This window comes from Pollachius pollachius (assembly GCF_949987615.1).
Source record: "Pollachius pollachius genome assembly, chromosome: 1".
NCBI lineage: Eukaryota > Metazoa > Chordata > Actinopteri > Gadiformes > Gadidae > Pollachius > Pollachius pollachius.
The window spans coordinates 32,845,532-32,869,023 of NC_136934.1; the positions used below are offsets into that span (position 1 = coordinate 32,845,532).

Below are 23,492 nucleotides of genomic sequence, written 5' to 3' on the forward strand. Positions count from 1 at the left end.
AGACCAAACCAGCTGCTCCACGAGAAAGAAAAAAAATAAAAAAAATCGAAGGGGAAAAAAAACTCGCCGATCTGCTGAAATTACACCGATTTTTGTACAGATTTCAATTTATTCCCGTCTTCGGGAACTCCGGGAAGGGGGACGGAGTGACTATTAGCGGTAAATACCAATATTTCTCATGCAGTGATAGTATTTTGTGCCAAATTGCACGACTTGCTCCAGCCACTCTCCACCCCGTCTCGACAGCCGGAAGTCTGTGAGATTGTCTTTTGGTTTTTTCTGCATCATCTCTTTGGTTTTTTTTATCGTTCAGCTTTTTTTCTTTGCTTGTTATTCTTTTCTAAGCAAGAGCGCGCCAGAGAGGCACTAATAGCCCTCAGCCAAACGTTTAATTAACAATGTCTGCTATCTAGCACGTATATATAGGACTCATGCAGTCGAAATGGTGTCGAGGACCATAGCTTATTGTAAACACTCAAGTGCATTTTGTTTCGCTTCTCCCTTGTATTTCGAATCCGCTTGGTATATTACACAACGGCGGGAGACAAAAAAAAGTATTAATGTATTACAGAGCGATTGTATGGTAGTGCACATTCCCTTGTTCACTATTTTAGCTGTAGTGAATGTATGGAATCCATAGCGCCAATTTTTTTCTATTTGCAATATATTAGTATTGTACTATTGTATATGTGTTATACATATACATAGATATGTCACTGGAAATTGTCACTACACTCGCACTTTGAGCATTCAGATTGAATAAGCACGTTTATTCTTTGCCCACAAATGAACAATTTAAGGTTGTAGTTGAGGTTGCTGTTTTTGGTGTGGTTGACATGCGCATATTTAATGAGTTTATATAGTTGTGGGTTGGAAATAAAGACAAGTGTATGGTTGTGTCCCTGTTTCAGAAATGATGGAAGACTCTCACTTCAATTCGTCCTACTTCTGGTCTCCTATTCCCACCGTGCAAGGACAGGTAAGATGAGGAAGAAAATAGTTGTGTATATACTAAGCTATTACATAATCTTACCAGATACATTGCTTATATGATTTTAAAGCATCACTTTCAAGAATGGCATGTACACATCATCAATGTCACGAGTGTTTGTCATTAACATCCCCGTAATATTTGTGCATACAGATTGAGAATGCGATGTTCCTTAACAAGATGAAGGAGCAATCGGAGAAGGGTGGTTCCTTCCCTCCGTCCTCCCACTATCAGACCGCTGTGCTCGCCATCCCTGGTCCTAAAGATGGAGGGGGGCAGGGCGGGGGACACCTCCACACGCCTCACAGCACCCAGAACATCACCGTGGTCCCCGTCCCGTCCGGGGGCCTCATGACGGCTGGTGAGTTTCACTCCTCTCACAGGACATGTGATCAATGTGTCATGTAATATGTTTACCTGGGTATGAAAGGCGATGCATATCGTGTTTTTGCTCAATAACGGTATTAAGTTAAGCAAAATTGGTTTTGGATTCACATAGAGTATTTATTGCACATTAGCAAAATAAATGGAAAACACAGTGTGGAGTGTCTGTGGATGATGGCCGGTTTAAGCAGCTTCTCCTGGCCTGAGTCAGACTGATTAGGCTCTGGGGCTGGGGGAGGCTGCATGCCTGTTATGCATTGACTAATCTAATCAATGTGCACAGGTTCAACCAGCCATCTCCACATGCACTCGGGGAGATCTACAGCACAGCAGTAGTTACACCTCCTGCGCTGTATCATTATACTCAACTTTGGCAATAAACCGGATCCTCCACCACCACCACCCTGTGTCCTGGTTATGGAGGAGTCCAGTAAAAGCCACCTAGGTGGAGTGCGACAGCCACCGAGGTGGCGTATAGCATGGAGATTGTTACACATAGTTGGATCAAAATCCTTCAGTCTATTGAAGAAAGATTCCCTATTCTTGATTAATAATCAGCGGAAATGTGACCAAAGCCAACCAACCACAGTGAGGAGCCAGGCTCGGTCACGCCTTGTTCACACTACATGCGTCCGTCAACGGATGACCGAGGGCGTGTCTGACGTATAGGGGACTAGTCTGTGTAGACGCATACTGCAGCCAATCAAATCGCTTCCAGCTACAAAGCTGATGTGTGGATATAAATACAAAAGATGACACAAACAACAGGTTGCTAAAAATAATCCCATCATTCCACATTTCTTTAAAAAAATATAACGGTCAGATTTTTCCTGCTTCTTCCTGCTTGTTATTGCAAAATGGATCCAGGAAATGCGTGGAATGTATTTGCATAACCGCGATCTGATTGGCCGACGGATCCGCCGCTGCCTGAAAAGGTGAACATTCCTCAACTTTTTGACGCAGACCACGGAGCCTAATGGACGGACGGACCCACAATGCATTTCGCGAGCGCCCCATGCAAAGTCAATGAGATCCGTCGACAGACGCATGTATTATGAACAAGGCGTAACAAATCAAACCAAAATTAAAGCTGCATGCAGCATTTTACGGGTGCCAAGCCTAAAGCCGAGCAAATGCCTACAGGATTTCATGACTGTAGAAGAAAAAGGTCAGAAAATATGTCTGTCCAAAGTCTGCATTTTCAGTTAATTGTTTTACCGCTCCCTATTGCCCGATATGGATACAATTTGGAGGGTTTCATCTTGACCCATGTGCCTTTGACCACCAATTTTGATGATGATTGGTTTAAGTTAACCTTTTCTTTTGGCATTAAGTTAATTTTGGATGATTTTGAGCCTCTGTCGGCCATGTTGTTTTCTCAACATGCCCATTTTACTTGATCAGTTGGACCTTTGGTCCCCAACATCCACTAGTTTGGTCCCGCTCAAATCAAACATTCCGTCTATGAACTGTGGTGATTTTAGTCACATGCCACGCCCATTTCTATGCCACCCCCTAATTGAAAATATGTTGAATCTATCTTGTTCAGAATTAGATTCTGAACAAGATTCAACATATTATTTTGTATTGGACTCATGATCATAGGAGTCCATTTTAATGTTGATATAAGCATTTAAGTCTACACGCGTTTTAAACCACAGCCTTTTTAGAATTCAATGGCTCCTAGGTGCTTTAATCTTTGTTTTACAGACATCCCTTTATGTCAGATTGAAGAAATTGGTCCTAAGCTGTTATGTGCTAAAGGATTTTTGTCTAAGTGAAAATACCTAGGATCATTAGGGAATTGAGTGTTTTTAAAAAAGTTCGAGATAGTCGTAGATCTATCCAAATAAAGTCATAGGTTCTTGAGGCGTATATGTTCAACAGGAGGATATGCATGTGTGAACAAAGTTTCATGACTCTACGTCAAAGCGTTTATGAGATGTTTGTTCAAAGTTTGCATTTTTGGACTGCTACTATAGCGCCACCTTTGAGCCAATTAGTGCAAGATTTGCTCTCTGTTAATCTTGAGTCAGTCTCTACAGCTGCAGTAAGTTTCATGAAAAGCGTGCGAACGGTTTAGGCTGTGTAAGTCAAACGTGGCGGAATAATAATAAAAACACAAACAATCACAATAGGTTGCCTGCACACTTTGTGCTTGGCACCCTAATAATATTTATATTGACCTGTCATCACATTTCCAGACAGCATGTAAACACGTTACCAATTACGTTTTTGTTACCATAAACGTATTATTCACGTATGGCTTGCATGTCAACACACTCCTAGGCTCTCGTGGGCAATACTGACATTTGATTCTCTTGTTTCCCCCGTGTAGCTGGTCTGGTTATCACCACCCCTCAGGGAACACTGGTCTCGCCCACCTCCTCACAGTCCTTTGTCTCTGGCCATCCAACCACCACCATGATAGTGTCAGCTCTACATGCTGCCAATGCAGGTAACAAACACACGCAAACACACAGATTCACACATACAGCGGGGACTCATTTGAATTATGTAGAAAAACTGCATTGCGTTGCTTTCTGCACTGACAATAAGGACAATAACTGCCGTGGAAATATCAATTATAACAATAATATACAATTATATAAAAAAATGATTAACCTTGTTTATATAATTACTAGTCAATTTAAAATGTATTGTATACATTCTCCCTGTACCTAGGGAGGCCTTCTTTCCTCTCTCTGACTGAATGTTGTTAAGTTAGTTGGCATTTGCATTGCCACTTTAGCCACGAAGTCTGATACAAAGGCCATGCCAATCGACTGACTTCTTAGTTGTGTTGATTCCTTCAACTGTCTTGCAGCCTTGCTTGTAGACTTGCAGACATATCCACTTCAGCCAATGTTTATTGGCTGATTATTTTTTTCATCACAAACGCACACATCCACACAGACTCACTCTTACAGCTGGGACATTGGAATGACGTCAACAAACTGCTTTGTGTTGCTTTCTGCATTGACAATAAGGACAGTCACCAAGAAGGCATCATCCCATAGCATTGTTGTATTATTTAATGACCTCTTACTTTTTAATATTTTTGACACATTTTAAAGGTCCAGTGTGTATTATTCAGTGGCATCTAGCAAAACCGGCTGAAAGGGAATATATTATTGTTTGTTTAATTATTATATAATCCCATGAAAATCTGAATTGTTTTCGTAACCCTAGAACACTTTATAACTGTACAGTCCAGTACAGTACACCGTAGCTTCTCCCCACGTCGTTGGAAAGGGATGGGTGGGGGGGTTATTAAGTGGCCAGCAATCTGCAACCTCGTTGCTAGATTCTACCAAATCCAAATCTTTTTAAGATACATTGAGAACCTGGAAGTACAGTATACATGTCTGTTAATTGACGTGGCCAAATTTCATGGAAACATTGCATTGTTTCCTAATTGGGGTTGTGTGTTTCTAACCCTTCTGTTGTTGACATTCCATTAGATAAAAAGGATGGGGACGAAACGTCCCACGTCGTAGTCATGCCAACCCCTTCAAAACGAGGGAGGAAGAAGAAGGTAACAATGTCGGTGCCTAGAATAGGTGGTGGTGCTGGACATCCCAACGAAACCCTCATACTGGCACACCTTTCGGCTACTGGTCAGGTAAAAATACATTTTTTTTAATCAAAAGAGATGTACACATGCAGACATTTTGTAGTCGTACACCTGAATGCAATAAAACTACAAAATGATGTCCTACAATGACATGGAACTTATTGGGTAATGTCTTTGCAGCACCATGGAGACCCCTACGACCTGTCAAACGAGGACGAGGACCGCACGAAAGATGGCACCAAAACGTACAGGTAAGACGTCCCTCTAAAATGTAAAATAATAACGACTTCCTTTGCAAGCCACGTGTGTCTCATGTTTTAAGCTCTGAAATGAGAGTGCACATGTCCATGCGTCCTATGTTTGGCCAAATTAACATAGAGATGTCTGGCGAGGGCTTCCATATATGCAAGGTGAACTGCTGGATGTTGGCATCTTACACACACACACAAAAACGCTCACACACAAACAGACAGCACTTCTAACCACTGATGCATCATCGCATGTTTGGCAGAACATTTCTCCCTCTCCTCCACGGCAGCAAAAGCTGATTGATTGGTTAATTGAGCTTTCCATCAGAATGCTCCGCGTGTTCTGTCTGCTTCATAAAACGCTTTTTTTTTTTTTTGCTTCAGGCTAGCCTCACACACGCTTTCTTACCCTTATTGCTGTCGTCTTTCGCCTCCACCTCAGTCATTACACAGCATGCTCTTCTAGTTTTAGGACCTGTCGTCTGCCATTGTAGTGTCGTTCTCTCCTTCACTGTTGGAGCACCTACCTATCTTTCGCTTCGCTGTGCACTGATTTCAGTCCTCTCAAACCTTCCCTGTGTTTCCCCTGCTCATGTCATTCACACTCTTATCTTCGTTTGTTATATTTGTTATTTGTTATTTTCTATCCTTGCGTTGTCGTGTCCTTTCTATCTTGTGGGTTGATTCTCTTAATTTCCTTGCCCACTTCCAACAACAACCTTTTGTCTGTCTTTTTTTCCCTCTTCTTCTTCGCTTTCCATACTTTCTCGATGGCCCCCCTCTCCATGTCTGTATTTGCGTTTCTGTGTGGATCCTCTACTCTTTCTTCCTTGCCCTTCCATCCTGCCCCTCCCGTCTCTGTGTGTCTTCGCCTGTAGGTGCCGGATGTGTGCGGCGACCTTCTTCAGTAAGTCAGACATGCAGATCCACTCCAAGTCGCACACAGAGGCCAAGCCTCACAAGTGTCCCCACTGCGCCAAGTCATTCGCCAACTCCAGCTACCTGGCCCAGCACATCCGCATCCACAGCGGGGCCAAGCCCTACACCTGCTCCTACTGCCAGAAATCTTTCAGGCAGCTCAGTCACTTACAGCAGCACACACGGTACTGCAGAAACCCCACCCCCACAATCCAACTACCCTTCTTCCACTTCCCTCCCCCTGATCAGCCTGCAAATCGTACTCCTTCCCCAAAGTCCACCTTTTTATAGAGGCACAGAACCCTGATTGCGTGTGTGTGTGTCTTCACTTAGTATGCATGACAAGCATTTGTCTTCAGACAAAGACCTTCAGAAAAAGTGTTGGACATTGGGATTCAAATTGGAACCTTTGACAATTGAGTATTTCCCCCTTGTAATTCAGCACACATTGTAGGCTACACATTGCTATTCCAGTGCTTTCAGTTCTGACATATTGTTTTGTACAATGCATAGTTAACAATGCCGGTCTCTTTCTGTGCGTGTGCTTCCATGACATTTTGCATGTGCACTTGTGTCTTGTGTTTAACTTGCTTTGAGATCACCCTGTTTACCTATTATCTCAGCATGTTCTGGCATCTGTCTTATGCTTTTTAACACGCATTCTCCAACATGTTGCCCTCAAACTGACTTGTGTTTCTTTGAATGCCAATTTTACCTTGTGTTTGCATTAAAACCTTTTTTATCGGTAATACTTTAACAATTTTCATCAAGGCTGGTGTCCATGTGAATTATTCTTAGCACTGCCATCAAAATGCTGTTTGGCTTCCCCCTCTGCTATTCTTCTGTAAAATTGTGTTTCTGTTCCTCATTTTTGTTCACATTTATGTGAACTGCACTTGTCCATTCCAAGTGACATAAATGTATGTAACATGCTCCTGTGTATATGCGGGTCAATATATTTAAGTTTGGCTTAATTGAAGAAGAACAATTGGGATCATTGCATTTCGTTGCCCAAACTGACTTTATTTATTTGACACTATTAACTATAAAGCACAAAATCAAAGTAATTGTATATGTAGATATAGCTCTTTTCCTCACATGAACCCACTTTTGTCATTGATTCCCTCTATCAGGAACCACACAGAGTCCAAGCCCCACAAGTGTCCCCACTGCACCAAGTCGTTTGCCAACTCAAGCTACCTGGCCCAGCACATGCGCATCCATACAGGCGTGAAACCCTACTCCTGCTCCTTCTGCCAAAAGAACTTCAGACAGCTCAGCCACCTGCAGCAGCACAACCGGTAAGTCAATCACCTGGATTGGGTTTCCGTGGCAATCTGTGGTCAAATGAAGAAAAAAAACAAAAAACTTTTGTTTATGAGTTTAGGATCCACACCGGAGACCGGCCCTATAAGTGCATCCATCCGGGCTGTGAGAAATCCTTCACACAACTCTCCAACCTACAGGTGAGAAAAGCCCACTGGGCTCCACACGTCACGCATGGTCCGAGGCTGTTGGCCATGCAACGGAACACTGCTGCTTGAATACTATTGGTTTGGTTCAGTTTGTTTAACAGGCTGTGTCTTCCACTCAGTCCCACCGACGGCAGCACAACAAGGACAAACCTTACAAGTGCCCCAACTGTAATAAGGGATACACGGATGCAGCTACCCTTGAGGTGCACCTATCCACACACACGGTGAAACATGCCAAGCTCTACTCGTGTGGTCTCTGCAACCGCACCTACACTTCGGTAAGGACAATATCCATATGGTCATGTCCTCTCCGCATCAGGAAATGTGACCGGCTTGAGAGTGTAATCACTGTCAACCCTGTTCTTCCTGTCCTCATCCTTACCTCAGGAGACGTATCTGGTCAAACACATGCAGAAACACAACCCCGACCAACTCACGGCCTCAGCGGTGGCGGCGGCTCAGCAGGCCCAGCAGAACCAGCAGGCCCAGCAGAACCAGCAGGCCCAGCAGAACCAGCAGGCCCAGCAGAACCAGCAGGCTCAGCAGAACCAGCAGGCCCAGCAGAACCAACAGAACCAACAGAATCAAGGCCAGGCTGGCGGTCAGAGACGCGGGGAGAATGCTGACAATGGGTCAGCGAGGCCGGGTGGGCCCAGAGTTGGTGGTGGTGGAGGACAGGGGGGGCAGAACCAGGGCAACTACTCCCAGTCGGAAGGTGTGCCCTGCCCCTTCAACCTCCATCAGTACAAGACAGTGACCGCCGGTGACATCCAGTACAAACCAGTCAGTGTGGCTGACCTGGCTGCCCACAAAGAACTTTGTCACTCTGTGGCCACGTCAACCATTCAAGTGGAGCACCTCAACTCCTGAAGAGTTGTGAAAGGGACAATGGGAGGTGTGGTCAAAAAAGGAAAAATAGAGTCTGATGGATACAAGCAATAATCGAATTGGAAGGCTGTGCCACAACATGGTGGAGGTAGATGAAACCGGTTTGGGGGAATGGAGTTTACGTTGGTTTTTTTTGCCTGACTTCTTTGAATTTTCCTGACCCTAACCCTGAATTATGTGTAGGAAGCGTATGTAAAACTGTACTCAAGTATTCGTCTGTCCATCACAATGATGGTTTTACAGTCGGAAGAGAGAACATGAAAAGAGAACGATTCTCTTTTGTTATTTTATTCTTCCTGCTCTTCCATTCAAATATCATTAATATACTTTTATCTATGGTGATGGAACTGATAGTTCATTATGGAAGTATTTTTGTACTTTCATACAAGTACTTGCAGTTTTTACAAGAATGCCATTACTTCTACCATCTTCTAAAAATATATGCCCAATGTATGATTTCTTTTTGTATTATCATTCACTTAAAAGGGAAGTAGATAAAGATATTTCCATTTGTGGGAAGACAAAAAAGATCATCTAAAACTATATCTAGATATATACAAACCGGTATATACAGTATGTTTGTATGTCAAAATAAAATGTTAATCCATATAATCTATTTGTATGCAGTCACAGTCCTTTATACTTCACGTGAACATGGCAGAAGTGATAATCCAGGTTATGATCCATGTAATATTTTTTGTTTGTATGTTCTGAGAATAACATTGTTATCAATGCTGTTATACTTCCAATATACCTATGTTTATATATTCAAACGCATTGGCACATCTGAAATTTGTGTTTTTCTCTGGCTATGATTTAAATAAAAAATGCAATCTAATTGCTCTAATCTTTGTGTCGGGAATTCTTAATTTCTATGGTTTTAATATCAGATTGTTGTTGGTATATTTGTATTACTTTGTTGTTGAATTTAATCCAGAAAATATAGACCCTCAAACAATGTGATATTCATATAACGACTAGTGGGACGTTATACGGTGCGTGTTGTGTTTACAAACGGGACGATACCAATTTTTGTAACATTTATGCTTCCGACTAAACGTGAACCGACGGCCGTCAGTATAATAACCATCTTCCTTTTGGGTTCATTGCCTATAATCAATGTTTAAAAATAATAACAGCACAAAGATGCTTACTACAGTGCGAACCTATTTTGAACCGTGGAGACTTGGTTTCGTCCACCATTCTCTGCAGTCTGCAGTGAATATGGCGTCATTGAAAAGTGTAGGAGTCGAGAAACTTCATGTAAATAACGATAGTTAGAGAGCGTAGAATAGATAGGGGAGTTTCAAAGCCGAGGCAGACCTCTGACTTTATACAAAACAAATAAATATCCATTTAAGTATGCCTCGTAAGAAGCCATTCAGCAACAAACAGAAGAAGAAGCAGCTTCAAGTCAAACGGGAGAGGAAGAGAGGTATCGTTAACGCGAGGCTAATGACACACAGCCACGGTGTTACCGCTAAGCTATGTAGCGTGGGGTGCCGTGGCACCGGGAACGGTGACATCTAGTAGCTATATGGAGGGGAATACTTAAGCAAATATACTATTCTCCCTGTTTTGTTGATGTTGTTGCTGATGCTGATTGTTCTTATCTCTTTACGTATACGCCAGACCAACTAATATACTTGCCTTCACAAGGCTATACCAGTAGGTCCCTACCTCAACTTAAGCCATGATGTTTGAGTGAATACCCTGGTGTCTGTCTAGCTGGTTATGATGCAACCCACGGTGGGTTAGAGATGGGATGTGTCGGGCTGCTGGGACACAGTCGTTGACATCATGTAATGTTAGCCTAGCCCAGCATGTAAGCTAGCACTTTGACAGAAATGCTCTTCACGGTGTCGCTACGCACTCGTAACAGTAAAAACAATACAGTAGAAAGTGAAAATAGATCGTTCACGGGCCATTTATATCGGTCATATATATTTTTTTGATTTATTGTATAACAATCAGCAAACACTACACCAATAAGTTGTGTTATTGGTGTAGTTGAATGTACATTTTGGACCCACTGGAGTCATAAGAGTAAGAGTCATACAAAGAAATTTCGACTAATCGACTTTTTAATTGGCATATTGTCGCATGCTGACTCAAAGGTGATGGGTCCGGGCCAAGCAGCCGCAATGCCAGCGTGGAGAGAGGAGCAGAGAGGCAGTCTGACACATCAGATAGCGAGGCCGCTGATATTAGGAGGATCAATCAACAGCCTAGCAGAGAAGGGAGACATGACCCCAACAGGTGAGATGTCATCCACATTTCATTCTTTAATACTAAAGGAAAAACAGGCACATTTTCAAGTGAAGTATGTGTGTGATCACTAAGTTGCCACTCAGGCTTGAGTACATTCTAGTGTGCTTTTAGATAACTTCGGAGCAGACGTTGTGAATTGATACTCTACAGTAGCCGTAGCTGTCATGAGATATCATGATACCTGCTGCCAGCTGATTATACTCCTCCTGTCTGTCTCTGCTGCAAGCACATCTGAGTGTGAGCAAAGTGACTGGGTTGTTAACCGCAATTGTCCTACTACATGGACGTTTTAAGGTAAACGTTCTATCGTGGAAATGTATGTTGAGGTTTTAATTTGTTGACCTTAGCAATAGGAGAACCCTATGACTTATTTTGTATCTCTGCAAGTATTATACAATTACTCATCCATATTGTTTAGGGTTAGGGTTAGTCATATTATGAGATTGCTTGACAGGCAGGAGCCGAAGAGAAGTAAGAAAATAAGAAACCAGATTTTTGGTTTTCTGTTATAAGGAGGTTCTTGTTGTTTAACTGGTTGACAAGAAACCATTGCCCGTATTGTCCATTTCTAGGAAAGAACACAGGCATGCCAACTACTGGATAAGCAACATCTCTCTGACATTTACCCAAAAGTGCTATGAAGTACATATGAGAAAATTGAATCACCCTTTTTCCAGATGTTTTTATAGGAACCTGGAAGCAATTATTATGTTCTAATTAGAGCAACGTCTCTATGTCTCTCCACAGCATAACTAAAACAGGCCATGTATTAAAAAGAATATGGAGACAAATTTAAATCTGTAAACTGGTTTGGTTTTGACCTGAGGATTTTAGACTTGTTTCTTGTTAAACAAACATTATTTAAATCAGAGTTAATGACTTGACTGAACCTACTGACTCCCATGGAATCAGGTTCCGACTGCACTTTGAGAGGGAAACTAAAGAGGAGGTGGAGAAGCGGAAGAAGGTGGCCAGGGAGAAGATCCTTCAGCCCGTCTCAGAGAAAGAGATGGAGATCAACATCGGTGACATCTACCCCGCAGACAAAGGTCGGGCCATGTCCACTCTATTTATACTCATTGAACGCAGTGTGTTATTCGTGTTAAAGGACAACACCGGTCTGTGCGATGAACCATTATAACCCTCCCTCATGACATCACTAGTACATTCTTGACCGAAATGAAATGTCCAAATCACTTTTTCGTGCTGATTCTGCCTGAAGAGCATTTCCCATTAACATGTCTGAAATAATTGTAGACAATCGTCATTTCTTATCTTTGCGATAAGATATTTACCTATATGGCGATTCTTTGTGATGTTGTCCACAAACTCTGACCGACACACACTGATTCCAACATAAGTACTATATTACCATTGTCACATTCATGGCACGTGCTCTCACACTAAATGGCAGAATCGGTACATGGAGGCCATTTGGACAAATTATGTTGGTAGCGGATGTTCTGCGGAAACCCGGAGGGAAGGTTACGATGGTTTGATCACCCAGACCGGTACTGGGACTGTCCTTAGACACTTTTGACAAAGCAACAGAGTAGGGCTGTGAAGTTAAAGGTCCCATGGCATGCTACTTTATGGATGCTTTAATATAGAGTGGGCCCCTAACACAGTATTTGAAGACGTTCCCGAAATTCAGCCATGGTGCAGAATTACAGCCACTACGAGCCAGTCGCACATTGAGCTTTCCCCAAACGCGCCGTTCGCTGTCTGTAGCTTTAATGCAAATGAGGGGGAGAGAGGCGGGTCAAGGAGGAGGGTGGGGGTGTGTCCCTGAGCAGCTTGCGGCCACGGTACCATGCGGTCTGTTTACATGGATGTATCGCAATGGTGAGGCGCACGCAGCCTTTGGCCGTGTTCTGTAAATATTCTAGAACAGTCCGGGTGCTCTGGCGGGAGTCCTGGAGCTCTATATCTAAATAATATCATATTATGCATAGATATCTATCATATAATATATATTATCACGGCCAAAAGCTGTGTGCGCCTCCAGATGATATCATGAGTCTCAAACGACTGCATCGGGTTCTCCGACGTCTCTGATTCTTCCACGTCCACATCAATTTGAAGTAGACTGAACCATGACATGGAGGAGAAAGGGATTGTTGCCCGCGGTTGTTGACCGTGTTTGTCTCCCGCCGGAGCCTCACTGCCGAGGGACCACCGCCTCGGCAGTGGGCAGCGCTTAGGTACCACTGCCTCCTGCAGCGGGCAGCACCGAGGCGGTGGTCCCTCGGCAGCGGGCAGCGGGAAGCGGGGCTCAAGCGGGAGACAATCGCCGCCAACAATCCCTTTCTCCTCCATGTCTTGGTTCATCTACTTCAGGGAGTCAAAGCCAAAGTTCCTTTCCCCCAAGTCCTTCTCAACCATGGCTGAGATAACCCCCACTACGAGTCTCGTTGTGGAAATACCAGAGACGAGAGTCCGAGTGTTACACGCCATAACGCCTACAGCAGAACGGTTATCCAAAAAACAAAGAAGGGTAGAACACTTGTGTTACAGTCCTGGAGCTCTATATCTAAATAATATCATATAATACATATCATATAATTAGGGGTGTAACGATACACGTATTTGTACCGAGCCGTCACTTCGGTGTGGTTACAGAGGTGGACCGTGGTGCGTAAATGTGGCGTACATAGCGTTAATATGGCGAATGTAAAGGCTTGTTTTGCGATGCAGAATTTGAAACTTGAAGTCGGAGTTCCCCCCGGACCGTTTAGCCAAAATATACTACTCTGACTCCGTATCCGACTCTGTAACTACGGAGACCCCTCAGCAGGTCTCTGTCGGGATGTCGGATACGCAATGCACTTCGCCACCCGATCAATCTTATATGTTGACTATAAACCATGTAAGCAGTGTTGTAAATAAACTTTCAAAGCTTTTCAAATCGTATTTGGTGTTTTATTGGTCCTCAAGGTGCAAAGTAAACAATGTACAAAGTAATTAAGGTGCAAAGTCTAACCGGAGAAGTGATTCCTGAAATGATTTTGTTAGAGGACCAATCACAGCCCTTGCCATCTCCGTTGCGTCGACCAATAGGTCCATGGCGTCGACGGATAGTTAAAAAATATTGGATGCGCATGTAAGCTACGGAGAGGGTCTGCGACAGGCTCTGTGGCTAGGGAGAGGGCTCTCCGTGTCTACGTACAGCACTTTAACATGCACACGCATTTGAAAACGAACCATCCAGATGTTACTATAACCGTTGCTTTGAAAAAAAACAAGCTGTGCAAACCCAGCTCACGACACTATTTCAACAACCCCTGTCTGGGAATTCAGAAATGCAAATGCCGTAACCAAGTTTATTTGTGTTTTCATTGCTGCTGATCTACGGCCATTCTCCGTTGTTGACAAACAAGCAGTTTTTTAAAATTTTCCCCTTAACTATGAACCGTACCGTCCTGTACCGTGCCGTGACTTCAAAACCGAGGTACGTACCGAACTGTGACTTTTGTGTACTGTTACACCCCTACATATAATACATATTATCATGGCCAAAAGCTGTGTTCGCCTCCAGACGATAATATGAATCCCAAACGAATGCGTCTGGTTCTCCGATGTCACTGGTTCTTCCACTTCAAAATCAATCTGAAGTAGACTGAACCGCGCGCTGCCCGCTGCCAGCTGCCGGGCGGTGGTGTTTTGCGGTGGTGGTGCCTCGCGGCAGCGGGCAGTGGGCAGCAGGGCTCAACTGCGCCATAACACCAACAGCAGAACAGTTATCCAAATAACAAAGAAGTGTACAACACTTGCGTTACAGTCCTGGAGCTCTATATCTAAATAATATCATATAATACATATCATATAATACATATAATCACGGCCAAAAGCTGTGTGCGCCTCCAGACGATATTATGAATCACAAACGACTGCGTCGGGTTTTCCGACGTCTCACATCATTCTGAAGTAGACTGAACCGCCCGCTGCCGGGACGGTGGTGCTTCGCAGTGATGGTGCCTCGCGGCAGCGGGCAGCAGGCAGCGGGGCTCAGCGATGGCTGAGATAACCCCAACTACAGTCTCGTTGTGGAAATACCAGAGACGACAAGGATCCGACGTGTTTTTCGCCATAACACCAACAGCAGAACGGTTATCCAAATAACAAGTGTAGAAGTGTATAACACTTGCGTTACATTGTGTGTAATCACACACACACACGCGGCGCACGCACGGCCGTAGCTCATTTGTGGGCCAAATTCTCTGGGCTGGCAAGGCAGAGAAAGGGGAGGTGGCATCTCTTCTTATGACGACATACAGGGAAAATTCCAAAACGGCGCCTCTAAGCTTTGTTTTTTCAAAGGCGGAGCAGAATGCCTAGTGCTCATTTTACACCCAACAAAATTTCTAGCTACGGGGGAGCATAGGCAGGCTAGGGGAACTCATATTAATGTTAGAAAACCTCAGAAAGTGAAATTTTCATGCCATGGGATCTTTAATGGGAACTCAATTATTCAATGGCAGGTCTTGGTATCCCAAGACGACCATCGTGGACCTACGACATGACCCGCGAGCAGCTGCTGAGGAAAGAGGAGAAGTCTTACCGGGAGTACCTGGACGACCTGCACTCCAGAAACCCTCCTGGCTCCCTCAGCCACTTTGAGCACAATCTGGAGGTGAGTCGCATGACGTGAGGCTCTTAAGCTCCATGTCCAGGCCTTCACCCTTTGAGGTGCTTGCGGGTGTAGACTGCAACTCATGATGGTTGGTTGATTTATCAACTTCTCTTTGTCATGGAAACCGAGGGAGATTTTGACTAATGGGCCTTTCTTCCCATTGTGTTTTTAGACATGGAGGCAGTTGTGGAGAGTGTTAGAGATGTCTGATGTTATCCTGCTCATCGTCGACATCAGGCATCCGGTAAGTAAACGGTGGCCTGGACTGTCTCGGTGGTTTGTCTTGGCACCACTAGGTGGCATCAAATATCTTTCGTAGAACACCCCTCAATGAGGGTTTTTTTAGATGTTAGATATTTAGATATTTAAAAAAAAAGGGGTGGCGCTAGTCTCACATGCAACTAACACGTCATCCCAGTACTCCCCAGCACCCGGCTAGTGCTCTTCCGCAACAACGCTACGTGGACACAGGCCCTAAAGCCAGCTAATATTTCCACTGGCCTCCGTGCTGCTTTCCACTGTCTATTTACTGTGTTTTCTGGTATCAAATTCTGGTGGTAAAAGCATATAAGAAACTTAAGATAGCATCCGACTTTTAAATGCACCCGGCTTCAAGAAATGTCTCCAGAAATGGGTCTCTAACTTTTTAGTTTCAGTTCTACACGTTAACATTATCTTCCTCTTTGTTCGATCTCACTGTGTTTTACTGAGAGCAGTCAGGAGGACTTTACAGAATAACACAGACCGAAGAGATTAATCCATATCTCATAGAAAGTACTTCATGTCATGTCCTCTGTCTATGTTTCCCACAGTCTGTTAGTTGACTGTCTCTCAATTGTACTGCCCCCAGGTGCTGCAGTTCCCCCCCACCTTGTACAGCTATATCACCGAGGAGCTGCGCAAGCAGGTGGTGCTGGTGCTCAACAAGGCCGACCTGTGTCCCCCCCCGCTAGTGATCGCCTGGAAACACTACCTGGCCTCCCAGTTCCCCCACCTGCTGACGGTCTGCTTCACTTCCCACCCCGGACAGGCCTACACCACAGGTGAGCACAAAGAGGGCTCTATGGGTGTTGGAAAGAACATGACCCACATTGCCGTTCTGTCATATAGCCTATATATATGATTAATTAAAGTATGATAAATGTGTATAAACAAATGAATTCTCTGCATTATCAAAATATACATTTTCAATAATAAATCATCTCAAATAAATCAGTTTGAACAGATAATATAACCCACATAAAAAAAAAGAATATATATCTATGTATACACGGCCACTCTGTCCAGTAAGTGTCCGATGCAGTTCCAGGTCTCCAGCCCACTGCATCTACTGCACATGTACATTATGTACAACTAGTGTGAAAAAGCAGACACCGTGTGTGACCCACTCCATTTTCCTATCAAGAAAGCGGTGAAGCATTTGAGGAAGGGTTGGGAGACCTCCGACCATGCAGCCGCGGGGGGAATAGCTTCAAATCTGAAGTTATTGCAACTTCTATTTCATTAGATTTGTTGTACAGACCATAGACTCAGAATGGTTTAAGCTGTGGCAGTTCATTTTAGACTTGCTGTGCTCCACGTGTGTGACACGTTGAGACCAGTACATGAGGACTGTTAAATGCTAGAAATACGAAATGATAGCTAGCCCTTACCTCCCTCTTTGCTTACAAGAAACCTGCTTTCGACACTCCTAAAACCCCTCATACTCACACCACCCATCTGCCGACCTACGATAGTTGTGTGGGGGTGGAGTGGCCTGAACAATTTAGTTTTTTAATTCTTAAAGTCTCCCACCATATATTTATGATGGGCTCAATATTCCACATTGCAACTTTAGGTTAATATGATACTACGGATAAGTGGATTTTGTGAAACCGTAGCAAAGTCTTGTCATGTGCGGAGGAGACAAAGATGGAATCGTTTATTGACTGACTTTGGGTGAGTAGAGGATCCGTAGGCCTGAGTACAATTAGTCCGCAGAGCAGGCTAAGTAGGAAGAACATTGCCAGAATCACTATCCTCTATCACCATTAAATGATCTCCGCTTGTGCAGAATATATCATGAAGCTCTACCTATTATAAATAACCGGCTGCTGGGAATTAGGTAATAGATTCCAGTTAAGATTGTGCATGTGGGTTTTTTCTCCACATACTCTTGCATAGTGCTAGTGCTGTGTTGCAATTTCACTAAAACATATGCACAATGTGCAAAACACTTAATTGGAGCTAAAGTGGGTCCGGTTCTCAATCACCGCAAGCTCATCGCAATGCCATACAGCCGCACTGTAACTTCCAGCACTGCTCAAACCCTCATCTATCCAAAATGGGATTTTCACACATGTGTTGATCTTTCTACTACGACACTGTGCAGTAGTTGGCTGTTCTGGTGTGCAGCCCGCTTCACATTGAAGCCTTAACAGAGTTGGTCTCGGACCAGAGTAGATCCGAAAGCCACTGACCTCCTCCACACTGAACTTACTACAGATATTTTGTCCTTGCTTCTGGAAGTGTTAGCCAAATAAAACCTGTTTAAGTGTCACTATTACATTCCTTGGAGAATACCCTGATATGTTTTCAGATCATTTGGTGGTATTAAGCGTGCAAATAACCTTGTTTCAATGTGTTATTTAATCAGGCTATCAGTCCTTTATCGGTGGAATTTCCAGCGACATCAAATGATCTGTGAATATCCTACGGATCATTTTCTAAGCACATATCGGCCTACTGATGAATAGGTCTGCCTCTAGTGACGGTCCTGCTGTCCTCAAATAAACTCCTGTTCTATTTCGATCCAGCCACAATTAATTATAGTTACAAATGTTACTCATGCTCTGATCGTCAATCCAAGTTTTCTTTCATGGGATTTCATCAGGTCTTGATAGAGGGGTAGTTGTTTTGTTAACTTTGCTTACTTCTCCTTGTGTTGCTCTCTAGTGCTTCAGAAAAAGAGGCTGAGGAAGAAAGCTGGCTGTGGCCAGGCTGGAGGCCCTACAGATATCATGAAGGCCTGTCGGGAGATCACGGCTGGAAAAGGTGTGGCCTCTTCCTCATGCGGGTTTGGTCAGAGGAGGAAGTCATTTTCTCACCTTGGTGGTGCAGACTGCTGCTGGCCATATATTGACTCAACCCTAGTAGGATTATATATGTGCCGTAATTTCGAGCTATAACTTTTCTTATATGAGAAATGGTTAGTAAAGTGGATCTAATCACGTGAATGTAGTGGCCTTCCTTGTGGAGCAGCCTATTACCACCAGAACATTAGATCGTTCCACTGTAATGCAGCCATTAAGACCCGCGCTCTAAAGCTGAGTCGCGACATTACAATAACCTGAATCACCGACTGTATCTAGTCCCATTTCACAATAATGTAGTTAAAATAATTAAGTGCGTTCTTGTAATGCATGCATCTATAGGTCATCTGAATAAATGGAGCACTTTCCTAAACCGGCATTTTGACATTTGTCACCTCTTTCAACTTTGCCCACCCTCTCCATAGTTGACCTGGCCAGCTGGGAGAAGAAGATTAATCGAGATGCTGTTGCCGAGCGACCAGACGGGGAGCCAGCAGGGGATGCGCTGGATACCGTGCTGATGGAGCACCTGAGTGATGCGGCGATGGAGATGAGCAGGCCATCTGAGGAACTGTACAAGGATGGAATCCTCACACTGGGCTGTATAGGTACACAATCACTTGGCCAACATGCGGTTAAACCTGAAAACATCTTGTCAGGGCTTAGTATAGGCGGTGGGATGGGGCAGTGACTATGGGTGTTCGACCCCGAGCCGGAAGGTACTGGGCTCGATCTCCAATGTTCACAGCCAACCGGTAGGCATCCGTCTGTAAGATGCGTAAATCCTATCTGTTCCTTAATAACATGTATCTGACTTCGCTATGAGTCATTTCGTATATAACTATCTATGAGACTAACTAGCGATGAGACCTCCTGCCTAACGGATATGAGTATGAAGGAAATCTTTTACAAATTTTTCCAGGTTTTCCGAACGTCGGCAAGTCCTCTGTGATCAACAGCCTGGTTGGAAGGAAGGTGGTGAGCGTCTCTCGTACCCCGGGCCACACCAAATACTTCCAGACCTACTACCTCACCCCCACGGTCAAACTGTGCGACTGTCCTGGCCTGGTCTTTCCTTCCCGGGTGGACAAACAGTTACAGGTGCGTACACAGGGGACTTCTGGCACCACTTGATTGTTGAGTGTGGTTGAGTGTGTTAATCTTAAGCATTATGTCAAGAAAAACCTTGGGATTTAAGGTATGCATGGCTGTATCCATGAATACATTGTTAGACTTTAAATCAAAGTATTTAAGTCTGTTCCTGTCTTTTTCTATGCTGGCTGTTATTGATTTCCCTCCTGTGTCTATGGTGGATGTGTTGTTCCCGCTGACGTGCAGATCCTAGCGGGCATCTACCCGGTGTCCCAGCTGCAGGAGCCCTACAGCTCGGTGGGGTACCTGTGTGAGCGCACCAGCTTCCTCTCCCTGCTGAAGCTCAAGCATCCCAGCCTGGAGGACGCCCCCAAACACCACAGCCTGGGGGACTACGTCAAACCGGAGCCCAGCTGGACCGCCTGGGATGTGTGTGAGGGTAAGGGAGCGTGATTTCTTTACCCGTTGAAACACAGAGCTATTTGGTAAAGGAAGAGGGTTAAAGAGACCCCCACTATGGCGCCTCCGCCTGCTAGTGTGCTGACCATGAGGGCAAGGTGCCCTGCAGAAGACCCAGATTTGAGATGCACCATGTCATCCTGCTCTATTTCAATCCATTTTCCAGTCTGTCATCACGCTCTGTCCTGAAGGCACAAAGCCCATACAAATAAAATGAAAAAGAAATTCCGACCAGATATTGATGTGGAACAGAAACGCACACTAGAAAGAGATGGAACACTGTTTGTTTCTGGATTACAACTTTGAAAGAAGATACAGACAAAGGTTACCATTGACGATGTCAGGCAGAGTAATTACGAGTTTGTTAATCAATCTAATTTAGGAGGTTTAAATTTAGAAAGCAAAATCATTCATTCACTTCAGCTTCTGGTAATTAACCCTGGGGCAATGCAGTAGCAACCCTTCTTTCTATGAACATTTGATTTTTTTTTCCCTGACAATTTCATGACTGTGTGTATTGCTGTATAGACTGTGTACTGTCAACGTGAATCCCTCTGGGGACCTCACTAGCTGTGTGTAAATCCATGATGGCTGTACCAAAGAGTTATTTAGTTTAAAAACATTTCCTATGTTGACCATGTAGGCGTTTGGGGCATCATACCATATTAAAGACTGGACATGAGTTAATTGACAGTCCTGTCAGTTCTAGTTTACAATTCATCTCTACCCGTGTTCAGCTATACTTCTGTTCCTGACTGTTATAACTGCTGTTGATCTTCTGCTGCTGGCCTAACCTCATACATTGTGATGTGTGCTTGCTATCTAGCCTGGGCAGAGAAAAGATGCTACAAGACGGCGAAGGCGGCTCGAAACGACGTGTACCGCGCTGCCAACAGCCTCCTGAGGCTGGCTGTGGACGGCAGGCTGAGTCTCTGTCTGCGTCCTCCGGGCTATAGCTGCCTGAAGGGTAAGACTAAGATAGAGAGGACCGTGTTTTATCGTGAGGATTTGGATCCACGTGCTTAGGGGAGTCATAAAGCAGCCTCAGCAGCAGTATTATTTAATGCTCCCGCAGGACACTGGGAGAACCACCCGGACCTGCCAGAGATCATCGCCCTGCAGGGACGGACGGAGGGCGACGAGGCCGGGGAGCGGGAGGAAGAGGAGGAGCTTGAGGAGTCCAGCACGGAGCCGGAGGAGGAGGAGAGGGACCGGGACGCGGACGACGACGAGGACCGAGACGGTGACGACGAAGACGAGGGGTTCAGGGAGTCCAGGAAGAAGGAGGCTGTGCCGCCCGGGAACCTAACTGTCAACATGTTCAACGTGCTGCGGGAGAACGAGTGTGAATGAGGAGGAGGAGGATGACAATGGGAGAAAGGGCGGAGCATTGATGGAGGAGTGAGGCTTGCACCGTGTGGTACCCTTGCCTTTTTCCATTTAGAAGCCCAGTACTCTCATTCCATTCCAATTGTTCAGTTATTTCCATTTCCTCCCTTCCAGATGAAACCAACCATAATTTTTTTTCTCCTCCCCTTCACGTCAAAATTTGACTTAAGTTCAATACTTTGGTTTTGTCTTGAAGTTGTTTTTATTGCAGCCCTTTCCGACACCAGCATTTTTTCATCTTGTTAACATTTCAGTTTTTACCTGAACCAACCCCTGTTCAATTTATTTTATTTCCCAAATCACATCAAAATTTGATTAAACCAATGTTTTATTGTTTTTGTTATCTTTATTTCCTCCCTTCCCGACACCTATGTGTTTGTCACATCATTAACATTCTGTTCATGAAGAGGTTCCACTCCAATCCATTTTATTTTATTCCCCCTCGCATCAAACTGTGAAGTAGTTTGTTCAGTGCCGCCCTGCCCTGCTGCTCCACGTGCTTAATCACCCCGTGGTTCTGTTCTAGGGATGGGTTTGCTCTTGCTTTGTTTTGATTTACCTTGTTTTTCTCACGTGTCGTTCATCAAAGCGATAGATGATTAAAAGCTTGTATTCCTTAGCCAGTAACAGGGACTTTCTGGAATAATCTCTTGTTGGTCCTTAATTTGTTTTCGTTAATTAGTCACCTCATCGCTGAAAAAATCTTTGGCCGCCGGTCAGGATAAAGAAAGAAAAATATCAGAAGATGAGGTCATTCGTTGGGCCAAACATTTGCCTCCCAGGAAAGAGGAGGGAGCTAAAGCACTTTAAGACATTATAAAGTCAAATAGCAACCATGAAATGTCACTGCTTCGGTTGAAGGGGTCGGGTGGGGTCGGACGTAGTTTGTGGAGCGCTGTGATTGGTGGATTAAATAGGGGGGAATAGAATTCCCCACCTGTTTCTATAATAAAGGAAGTGTATACACTCCACAGTCTGAAGTTGGCTTTGATTTGAATATATTAAGTGATTCTGATTTTATAATTTATGCTTCCACCCATTCAAACCAACCCAATACTTGATGGGTGGGGTTGAATCAGTTTCTTTTGCTGTACTCAGAGTGCTTACCTGGAGGGCCTGTAGTGTTTTAACTACCTGGAAAAGGTTCCCATCATATCCTATTGGAGATGCAACTGGACCAGACTGTTGGCCCATGCAATGCCATGGCTCTGTTTGGCTCTCACTTGGAGAAGGTTATACTGCAATTCATGTCAGACAAGTGAAATATTTCAAAGGCTTGTTTTATACTTTATGTTTTAGATTAATAAGGGTTAGTAATGTCAAATGAGTGAAATTGAATCCTAGCTGCTCATCTTCCAGATACATCGGCCCCTCAATATGGGTTATTTTTCCTCTCTTTTGGTCTTTGGTCTTTGACATTTCTACTTTGCAATGAATTGTGGTATACAAAATATTGCTTTTGGCAACTCTATCCCTGTGTGGTGTGCTAAGCCTATGCTACAATCCTACGAGTGCTGTATTTCCTTTTTCAGTGTGCTGTTGTACCTCATGTTCTGCATTACAACTTTAATGTAAAGAAAATCCTACAGCACAATTCTGTGTTACCATGTAATACATAACACTGCGATCACATGCACTGGTAAACTGCCATTGGTATTGTGTGAAGCGACTCTTGAACACTACCCTGCTGTTCCAAGCACAGTGGACATGGTTGTGTTTATCTGGCCTTATGGACAATTACTGACAAACTTTTAGAGTGAGGGCAAGTGATTATGAAGCCATTTTCTGCATTCATCTCCTTCCTATTATGGCTTATGGCAATGAACTGGACTGCTCTCTCTGCAATAAAAAACAATCATTTAAAACCAAATGAGAAGTCTGTAAATGGGTGAATGTTGAGATTAAGATCTTACTCTAACTCTTATGGCTCCAGAACTTAATAAATCATGATTATATTGTAGCATAATGAACATTGTGCCACACAAGCTGTATATGCCTCACAAGGGGCACATTTAAAAGGACTGCCTAGTGATTGATGGGTCAATACGTTTTTGGCATTACCTTCTAATTGATCTGGGACCTTGTGGTCAGACAGT

The 23,492-nt window shown here is 44.1% G+C and overlaps 2 protein-coding genes across 3 annotated transcripts; both read left to right on the forward strand.

Annotated features, from left to right (window-relative positions):
- The first annotated feature begins 3 nt into the window (after positions 1-3).
- Positions 4-9,322, forward strand: znf384b (zinc finger protein 384 b). Of its 2 annotated transcripts, XM_079758886.1 has the most exons (11): positions 4-159; positions 912-979; positions 1,145-1,352; positions 3,714-3,833; positions 4,840-5,000; positions 5,133-5,203; positions 6,079-6,303; positions 7,252-7,419; positions 7,506-7,584; positions 7,713-7,871; positions 7,981-9,322. In XM_079758886.1, exons 2-11 carry the CDS (start codon positions 914-916, stop codon positions 8,461-8,463), a joined length of 1,740 nt encoding a protein of 579 aa, XP_079615012.1. In that variant the 5' UTR covers positions 4-159; positions 912-913; the 3' UTR covers positions 8,464-9,322. The 2 variants fall into 2 exon arrangements, with proteins under 2 accessions (XP_079615012.1, XP_079615013.1); XM_079758887.1 differs by lacking the exon at positions 6,079-6,303 and having other exon boundaries at positions 5-159.
- Positions 9,323-9,705: 383 nt separating this feature from the next.
- gnl1 (guanine nucleotide binding protein-like 1) lies at positions 9,706-23,266 on the forward strand. The gene is made up of 12 exons (XM_079754346.1): positions 9,706-9,916; positions 10,599-10,740; positions 11,665-11,801; positions 15,234-15,385; positions 15,558-15,629; positions 16,236-16,428; positions 18,320-18,418; positions 18,882-19,064; positions 19,379-19,557; positions 19,795-19,987; positions 20,834-20,974; positions 21,083-23,266. The coding sequence occupies exons 1-12, from the start codon at positions 9,844-9,846 to the stop codon at positions 21,358-21,360; spliced, it is 1,842 nt and encodes a 613-aa protein (XP_079610472.1). The 5' UTR covers positions 9,706-9,843; the 3' UTR covers positions 21,361-23,266.
- Positions 23,267-23,492: the final 226 nt, after the last annotated feature.